The sequence below is a fragment of the Garra rufa genome, chromosome 4 (genome assembly GCF_049309525.1).
Source record: "Garra rufa chromosome 4, GarRuf1.0, whole genome shotgun sequence".
NCBI lineage: Eukaryota > Metazoa > Chordata > Actinopteri > Cypriniformes > Cyprinidae > Garra > Garra rufa.
In genome coordinates, this window is record NC_133364.1 from 7,607,192 (window position 1) to 7,617,498 (window position 10,307).

Sequence of the window (10,307 nt, forward strand, 5' to 3'; positions counted from 1 at the left end):
CAACCTAACTTGGGTTATTTAGCAACCCAGCACTGGGTAAATATTGGACAGAACACATGCTGGGTTATTTTAATCCAGCTAGATGGGTTAAATGTTTTTAACCATTAATGCAACAACAATAATCAAAAGATGAACATTTATTATTAAGCAAGCAGCATTAAGCATTACAGCATTGCTTAACAATCATTTTAGAAATAAAAAATTTAACATTTAAAAGTAGCATCTTAATTTAAGTGTATTTAACCATTCTCTGTAATCACTTTTCACCAAACACTCTTAAAAATAAAGGTGCTTTGGAAGGTTCTTCACAGCGATGCCATATAGAAGAACCATATTTGGTTCCACAAAGAACCATTTAGTCAAATGTTATTTAATTTAAAGGAACACTCCACTTATAAAAGTTTAGCATTTGCACATGTGCTGCGTGGTATTACTGCTCCTGCTTCAGCCTTATAACGGCAGCAAACTTCCTTGACTATTACGCCGGAATGGGAGTGTAGTTCCTAATCTTATCAGCCTAGAAAATTGAAGCTTTGCATTTCCACCGGTCTTAGTACACGATATAACTACAGAAGAGTCAAGTTTTAAATAGGACAAATATCGAAACTCGTTGGTCATTTTTGAATGTGATGCTAATTGGTCTAGCTAAAGCTATGCTAAAAGTGATATCGCCAGAACAGGAGAACGGCTGAATGGATTTCAAAACGGTAAAACTCAACTTATTAACTCGGGGGAAGTTGGAGAATGAGCCTTTTTCCAAAAAAAGTGGAGCGTTACTTTAAGAGATAGAACCCTCTCTTTCTTACCTTTTTATAATCTGAAGAACCTTCTTTTGCCACGAAGAACCTTTTGTGAAACATAAAGGTTCTTTATGGAACTATTTAGACAAAAAAGGTTCTTCTATGGCATCATGAAGCACCTTTATTTTTAAGAGTGAAGTAGTGAAGACATTCTCATGCCGTGCCAAAACCTGAGCTGCAGTATACAAAATTTTCTAAAGAAGTGCAAGTTGGCCCTGAGAACCCCTCTCTCCTGTAGAGGAAGCAAAAGAAAAAAAAAACCTCAACAGCTGGGCTGTTTCGTCCAAGACATGCTCAACCCAGTGGTTGGGGTAGAAAAAATAACCCAGCAGCTTTGTTACAGAAAAAAACTCAATAAAATGACTCAACAGCATTTGGGTTAAAAAAAATAACCCGGCATTTTTTCAAGTGAGATAGAATTTACTGCGATGGGATATGGTTTCTGACATTTGTATCCTAATTCCTTGTTTTTCGCTTTTTCGCAAGAGTGTGTCTTCTAATTAGCCATATACTTCAGACTAAAGAAGCTCTTGACTACCTGCTTTTCCTCTTTACGCTTACTGGGAGGCCGGAGGACACAGTCTCGAGTCTTTGGTAGTGAATAACCCCCAACCGAGAGGTGAACAGAGCACAGGGGTTTTTCACAGAATTCCACCTTAGACACACACAATGCACTGCAAGTACGTAAATGGAGTGTCCTTCAGGCTTACAAACTGTTGCTAGAATTTTTTTTCATTGTGTTGACTCGAGAATGATAAATTGGAGGCTAATGAAGGTCATTTTGATAACAAAAACAATGATGCATTAATAAAATCTTACATTTCGTCTTTTAACTTACGAGTCTGTCAACAGGAACATTTCTTATCTAGGTGCATACTTTCCAGACTAGCATCACTAACTCCCCTAGTGCTGAAGACATTCGTGGTTACTTAATAGTTTTACGGGACTACATCTTTTATGAGGTCATGTAGAATAAAAGGTATTTTGGATTCATTCAAAAATATTATACAAGGGCAGGTCCCTATTTGTTTATATTTAGTTGTTTGCTCTAATGTCTATCTGGCACATCTCCCGGTCCACACGCATCTGCAGACTGTGAAAAGATGATCTCAACGCAATGTTTAGCACAAGCTTTATCTCTAACAATTATACTACCACCTATTGGAGAGTTTAAGCACAACAGTAACAGGTAAACAGACTTTAGGTTTCCACAGCAAGGCAGTTAAGTAACGCAGGCTATAAACCTGAGAAGTATTTGTATTCTGAGAAATTTGCTGGCAGATGTACTATTTTGTTATCTAATGCAATATATCTACTAGTGCTGCTAAAACGTCTAAGTACTAAGGACAGCTTCCCAGCCACAATGGGTGGATCATAATGAGCAAATGCTCATGTAAATAATTCAACAGGTGAACAAGACTGATAGTGATAGTGAGTGGAGGACAGTGATGTCATCTTTATGGCAGGTGGTCATTTCCTCTGAAAGGCACATTTGTCATGGGAGGAGTCACGTGGAGCGCAGCTCAAACAAACACCTACTGTATTTTTATTTCAAAGCCTGGGTTCGAGTAGATTCGTGCAAAAGAGAGTAAATGAAACGTGACAAAATGCTACACCTCCTTTCTCAGTGTCAGGCTTTAATTATAATGAAATATGAGTTACTCCTAACTTATTTAGAACTTGCATTGTGTGTTACAGAACCAACGTGGTTATGTGGGTCAAGTTTCTGCACCTACACACTTTTTGTTTGTAAAAACATTTTCCAACTGTATGTTTACAAATCTTTTTGGTGTGTGCGCATGACCGCACAGTTAGATGGAAGCATTAGTATACATTGTGGTTAATGTGAGTACAGCTGCAAAAATGTTTAACTACGCACGTACTCTTTCTTTGCTCAGAGTGAGCTTAAAGAATTAGTTCACCTTGAAAATGAAAATTCTGTTATTTACTTATCCTCATGTCGTTCCAACCACGTAAGATGTTTGTTCATCTTCAGAACACAAATTAAAATATTTTTGCTGAAATTCGAGAGCTTTCTGACCCTGCATAGACAGCAATGCAACTACCACATTTAAAGCCCAGAAAGGTAGTAAGGACATCGATAAAATAGTCCATGTGACAGTGGTTCAACCGTAATTTTATGAAGCTACGATAATACTTTTTGCGCACAAAGAAAAACTAAAATAACTTTAGTCATGGTACTCTTGTGAACATGCGTTGAAGACTGACATGAACGAGTAGAAATGGTTGAATAAAGTAATTATTTGTCTTTGCATGCAAAAAGTATTCTCATAGCTTCATTAAATTAAGGTTGAACCACTGATTTCACATCGACTATTTTAACAATGTCCTTACTACCTTTCTAGGCCTTAAATGTGTCAGTTACATGCCGTCTATGCAGAATCAGAAAGCTCTCAGATTTCATAGAAATATCTCTACATTTGTGTTCCGAAGATGAAAGAAGGTCCTACAGGTTTGGAACAACATGAGAGTGAGTAAATAATGACATAATTTTCATTTTTGGGTGAACTATCCCTTTATGTGATCAGATTTTTTTAAGAAAGCCGGAAATGTCCCTCTAAATGCTAACTGGCTGAGAGAAAGCTGCATCAACGATGGGAAAATTCACAAAATCATTCCTAGCAAAAAATTTTGAAAAGTTATTAAGTTATTAATCTCATTTCTGATTTATCAACCTCCCACCTGAAGGTCACTGAGCATTTGGTGCATATTGCACATAAAAACGGTAAGCTCTTTCTTTAACTATCAAGCTCTGGTCTGACTGGCTATCTGCTATGCAGTTTCAAGGAGTCGGCGTGCAAATGCTTTTACTGGTCCTCTGGGAAAACAAGGTGCCATGCTACTACAAAGAGCACTTCTTTGGAAGAACTACCTGTATTGGCAAAATTGGCAGTTTGACGTAAGGTATCTGGAATATATTCAGCATAGTTTGAGCTTAGTCTTAGTCACAAGTAAATGGGATATTACTAGGACAGACAGAAATTGAGATTGTGTTGGTGTTGTCTTGGAAAGTGCTGCATCATTATTCAAAAAAGCAAGCACTTTATTGTTCAGTGCTCTATTTTTGAGATATCAGTGTCAGATTTACCCACCCCTACGTAAAAACAAAAACTGCAGTTGGTCACCTTATATGCCTCCTTCTGTCTAAGTGGGTGGTTCTAGACCAGAAAATAGTCAAGGCACAAAACATAAACTGCACGCAGAGTTGAACAGAAAACAAACACTGTGACTCAATTAAACAAAGTGGAAAAGGCAAAAAAGCTGAATGTTTCCTTCCCTGTGCTCTCAGGAGTCTATCGGTCATTGTGTCGACCGGGATGCGTCTTGCATGACATTAGCGCTAATGGGGACGAAGCGTATGCATATATATTTGCCTGAACCAGAGAAAGGTGGAGAGAGATAGAGAGCGGAAGTGAGAGAATGAAAAGGGCACATGAGGATAGAAGCTGGCGGATGTGAAGAGTCTGGGCAGAAAGAGAAAGAACGGGGACATGGAGAGGCCCGAATCTCCTGAGGCTTTTCCAAAAGCGCATTGATTCTTTGAGTAGAGCCTCTGCCACTCTGCACGTACACCCAGAGCCTCTCCAGCCGCCTGGCTTCAGTGTGGGAGCAGAGAAGAAAGGGAACGAGGAAAAGAGAGAGAGCGAGAAGGAGAGCAAGGGCAGGGAGGGAGGGTGCGAGGAAGGGAGGCAGAGAAAGGATGAAAGAGAGACATTTGTTGCTCTGCGGATGGGTGAAATTTCACGTCGCTGGCAGTGCGATATATCCCAGATTTCTGATCGGACAGGGGGCCGTGAATACACATTGTGGATATTATGAATGCCATCATTCATGTATCACTCCATCTGGATTCAGACAAGCAGGGAAGTGTCTGAAAAGGCTTTTTTTCTGATGAATGAGGTCTGTGATTGAGTTTGTGTAGTAATGCCGAATGCAAAAAGAGTCTGTTTACATGTACATGTGGGTTTGTAGTGCATGATCGTAGATCTGGTTTCCAACTAATTCGAAAAAAATGGAACTAATGATGGTCTGTTTTAAAATTTTGCAGCTTTACAGTGAAGTTATTCAGGCAGCAAAATCCAATTAAATTAGAGAGGCTTTTCAACTCTGCATGAGGACAATTGTACAATCTGCACTGATTTCTACTAGCTTCAATTCAAACAATACACATAAAGTGCCTAATCCTTTAGAGAATAATTTGTCTTTGAACACAGCACAGGAAAAGGAAGACTTCCCTTGATTTCCCTGGGCAATGTTACCATCTGCATCAGCACTCCTATATTGTCTGTGACCTCTACATGGCTCTTCCTGAAGTCATGCTCATAGTCGTCACCCCCTACATGTTTCAGTGGTGCTAACCTCCTGCATGCAACCATAACTTCTCAATGTGACAGTGAATCTACATGGAGCCATTGTCCTCCATCTCTGTCTGTGGGGATGCCAGAAGCACTCCTTTCATCTTCTGAAAGTGATCTGATTTACTCCACACAGCTTAGCTGTTATTTCGTTGCATTTGAATATCAAAGCCCGTGAGACATTTTAAATGCCATTTATGCACAGGGAATGTGACCACTGGTGTGTTGATGACCAAAGAAACAAGTTTGGAGAAACAAAGCCAACAAAGAAACTCCCAAATCAGAAATTAGGCACATTTTGACTACTGCACTTGAATTCTGGATTAAGTCCAAGATTAACAGATGTGCCGATACGGCTTACATTACTGTTACACAGTACAGACACAATAATATCCACAGGACTCAGCACAGGATCACCGATGCCAAAATATTTCAAGTGTTATTAAACAACAAACAACCTTTCGGTAATAAGCCACAAATGTCATTTGAGGTTCACAGAAAGGGTTTGCCACCATTTCCCTCAAGATATGACGTCACATGTGAAGCTGAAAGCCTCTGCCTGAGGTCTCCTCTATTTTTAAGACATCGTGCCCTCTTTCAGGGATAAACTGCATCACTTCTATCTGTAAATCAAGAAGGACAGACATAATAACAATCAGAGGCCTTCAACTACGCCATAAGAGCTCTCTGATCGACTGGTTTTGTGTGAAAGTACAAGAGGAGCCTGTTATTCCACACACCAATAATTTTAGCGAAGCTGCCAGAAATTGAAAAGACCCACCAGATCCAAGGGGCGCCAGTCTAAAGGCCAATAACTATCCGTGTGAATTTATGTGCTTGTTCGCTAAAGAAACGACCTTGTTAACATCTATTTCCATCAGTCCTATTGAGATATTTGCCAAGGACTGTGAATGAGGTGGTCGGGCATTCTCGTTTCCCTTAAAATTGAGGAAAGATGAATGGGAAGGCTTTTTACGTAACTTTACTAACTTATAAAAAGGCCTTTCTTTGTGAGGATACACAGAGTCGACTAAATCTGCGAGCCTTTTTATCAGCAAGATAGCCTTTTCTTTCTCTTTTGAATCAACACAATTCAGCTTGGAATAAAGAGAAAGCTCATTTGATGTCAATATATGTAACAGAAAAAATTACATAATGACCGGCTCTTTGTGTTTTTCTAATCTGCATGTTTTGTGAAAGTCTGTTTACATAAGGGACAGCAAAGAATTTACTATCGCAATAAAAAACCTGCATCTGCATCTCAAACACTGTAAGAGTAAGTCAGGACATGTTCCTGTGCCGATAAGCTCGGAAAGGCAGCTGGAATTTTCACAACTCGTCTACATCATTGTTTTACTACTTCAGTGTGTTTGAAATGAAACACCATTTCGAGGTTAATGTCTGAAAAATGTTTCATATCAGCACAATTTCTGTGTTTATTTACTATGTCATTTCCCATCAAGACAGTGTAGATATATTCAAGGTTATTTCCCTCTCTAAATGCACAAATCAATGAATTTTACACACTGTGAAAATTTAGAAACATCTGGAAGAAAAGCATTTCCAGACCACAAGTTCTCATAAATTCAGAGTGAAGTCTTGGCTCGTACCTAAAACTGTAATTTGAGTCCTACCTTTCTACGCTGGTGGATTCAAATGAATGTGATTTATGAAACGGAGTCGTATTAAAAAGCAATTCAATAAACATTCAGTGACACAACTGTTTCCAGTAATAGAATCCAGCATTTTTTCTAAATGGATGGGAAACGCTTTATTCAGTGAAAGCTACTGATCAATTTTAAACTGCATAAAAAGATAATGTGAATTTATGTCTTTTATTTACGTCACCCTGTGACGTAAGCTAACCTCTAGTTATGCAGGTACAGTTTGATTTATATAGTAAGAGTGGCATGAGAAAAGGTCTAAGATCGGTGACTGATAGCATGCAAATAAATCCCTGCATCATCACAAAGTGGTCATTGTGAATCAGTCCACTGTGAACAAACGGGAGTCAATATAAATCACGGTACAATGGACGATACCTTGTATATTGAGATAAAACGACTGCATTCTTTGCCTCGGTTGTTCATTTCTTTGAATTATCTTGCTTCTTGTGGAGCTAGTGCAGATAGTAGATAAGATATGTCATCTAGGGAGACATCTGTTATTGTACAGCCCTTAGAGAGCAGCCTCTGGTGCATTTACGATAAGCATAAAGTCATAAACTGTTGCAAAAGCAAAAACCAGGCAGCACAAGGTTAGCTCTAAAGGGTTAGATCAAATTTTCATCTAAAACAAAAAAAGCAACCTTGGACTAGTAAAGTTAGGTTAGTAAATTCAAATTCAAATCTCCCCACTTGTTGCTTAGAATACAATGAATGTAAAATGTATTTTATGTACCTTTACTAAATCTGGTACGTAAATAGCATGACACATTTGTTTTAAAATGCATTTTCTTAACTAAGGTGAGTATGAAAGAAAAATGCCATATTAAAACATGGCACATCAATGTGAAATTAATAAGCAGCGATTATTTTTTTCTTTCAGTAACAATTAAACCCATAGTGTGTTTTCACGATGCATCATCAATCGGCCATATTGGCGGCACTAAATGTAAACAATGCCACTGAACCGAACAAAACCTGCATATTTTGCTGTTTATTGCTGCTGAAAATGGTCAATTATTGTCATGTTTTGGGCTGTACTAATCGGTCAGACTGGGAAAAATATTTGGAGTGCTATAGACTGCCAAAAGTTATAACAAATCAAGAAGAGTGCAAAAAACTGTCTGAGGAACAAATGCATTTGTGGTTGGCCAAACTAAACCAGGATTCGTGTTTGTTCTTATAATTTCCAGTCAGGTAGGTGAAATATTAGGCTAATATCTTAATTAATACTGCTTGTTCATATCTTTACCACCTATTAACTTTAGCTTGTCGAAATATAGCACCCTTTCCTGCTTACTAAGTCCTCCTCTATACGATTTAGCAGCTTCCACATGTTTTTCCATGGTTTAGACAGCATAAATTAGCAGAACAATGTTTTCAGAAGTACATTAACCATGCAATCCATGCTGCTGTTTAATGTTAAATCCGAGTATCTCCAATACAGCTGTGCATCTGGGTAACTGCCCAAACTGAGACGCAAGTGCAAACCCTCTAAATGTTATACATATAACATACAGCTAGCCTTTATTTTCTTATTTCTTAATTGAAATCGATGCTTTCCTTAAATCTAGTTTGATTGCAACACATAATCATTACTATTAGTGTTCATCATCTGTTTTTGATTACACCATTACTGTTTTTAATATTTATACCGTATGTACATCGACTTAACATACAGTAGTCACCACTAATAAGCTACTAAATATATTGTAGTAGCCTACTTTTTTTTTTTTTTTTTTTGTACAGCTGCTTTGAAACGATTTGTATTGTGAAAAGCGCTATACAAATAAACTTGAATTGAATTGCATACGTTTCTTCCTCTGTATGTGTTTGTTGTTATTATTATCTTATTTTATTTAAGTTATTATGATTATTTTTTCTTTAGTTATTTGCCTGTATGTATTTATCTTTGTATGTGAAACTTTACAAGATGTGATGTTTTGTCATACACATGATGTTATCATTCTTTCTTGTAAAGGTTGTGTCTGTTCTGTACATTTCCTTTTGTATGTTAAACGTTTGCATAAAAAAAAAAAAAAAAAAAATATATATATATATATATATATATATATATATATATATATATATATATATATAAAAAATACACTCATAAACTCACCTTTTTATGCGACTCACCTGTCCCGGACATCAGCTCTTGTCCAGATTGTTCTTTGAGAAAATTCATTGTCAGTCCAAGTATGGCCAACTGCAAATCAACATTTTGTAGCCATTAAAAAAAAACTTAATAAATCTTAATAAACAGTAATTCTTTATAAATATTTGGTGACAGTTATTACATTACTTCAGGTCCCAGTCACTGACTGTAACTGTCACTTGGGGAAAAATAGGCTACTGGAAGTGTGCTTATGTTAACACTCATACCTTTAAAACCAAACCTGGCGAAATAAACCAGGGTTTATCGTCATTATTAATCTTTCTCACACGTCTGAACCGGTCAATAATGAAACTACTTGCTTTCATGACAAATTTGCATTGAGCGCCAAAACAGACATCGTCGCGCATCTTTCACGAGGAGGCGGAAATACGTAATTTACCAGGAAGTGGATGTCAGAGTAAGCATGGCGGCGCGCTGTGTTCTGCAGTCCGCAAGGACAGCGCTGAGGTCCGTTCAGAGCGATTTCAGCAGCAAAGGTTTATTTGAAAGGATACCGGGTTTCTCACAGCTCTGTTTTTTGGGGAGTTCGCCGTGTCGCGGACTTAGACATGGTGAGTTTACTGGAGTTTGGTTTCGGGACATTGCACAGCGCACTCCATCGTCCTCTTCATGTCAGAGATGTTATTGAGCTTTTACATTAGATTACATTTATTATATTAAATGCCGTTCAAAACCCTGAGTGCACATTGTAAATCGTAGATTTAATAGAACATATAATTATTTTTACTTGAAATGTAATAGATAATGTTCATAACGTCTATATTTACAATTGTCTATACATTTAAAAATGGTACTAATTAAAGTTAAATACGTGTCATTAATCAGGTGGTTTGCACAAACCTGTGCCAGCTTGAGTGCATGTTGTCATTAAAGTAAAACGTTGGCGTACAAAATAATAGAAAAGACAAAACAATATTAAATTAGAAAATGCAAAATGGAAGCATTTTCACATGTTAAATGTTTACTATAGTTCACCTTTGTGTCTCTTTGTATGTCTACATTAGGGAATGTCATAAATCATTGTGCATGTTGTGTGTTTTACAGTGGTGGAGAAGAAAGATGGCAAAACAACAGTTGTAAGTAACACCTTCTCTTACAAATGTATATTTTAGAAAGGAAGTGGTCATATAATAAACAAAACAGTTATTTCTCTCTTCTTTGCAATTAACCAGCAATTGTTGCATTAGTCTCACTATTTACGATACTATAATGATGCTTCTTTTTGTCACTGTTTTATCAGATCGAGGGTGTTATAGCACCAACATCTGAGCAACCACAGCCTCCCAAC

At 37.4% G+C, this 10,307-nt stretch overlaps 1 protein-coding gene across 1 annotated transcript in view; it reads left to right on the forward strand.

The window, feature by feature from the left end:
- Nucleotides 1-9,415: 9,415 nt before the first annotated feature.
- mrps18a (mitochondrial ribosomal protein S18A) overlaps nucleotides 9,416-10,307 on the forward strand; it is a 3,127-nt gene continuing 2,235 nt past the window's right edge. Inside the window, exons 1-3 of the mRNA XM_073838415.1 lie at nucleotides 9,416-9,570; nucleotides 10,064-10,095; nucleotides 10,260-10,307. The exon at nucleotides 10,260-10,307 is cut by the window's right edge and continues 1 nt beyond it. Of these exons, the coding sequence (XP_073694516.1) occupies nucleotides 9,423-9,570; nucleotides 10,064-10,095; nucleotides 10,260-10,307 (228 nt within the window). The 5' untranslated portion in view covers nucleotides 9,416-9,422. The remainder of the gene's footprint in view (nucleotides 9,571-10,063; nucleotides 10,096-10,259) is intronic.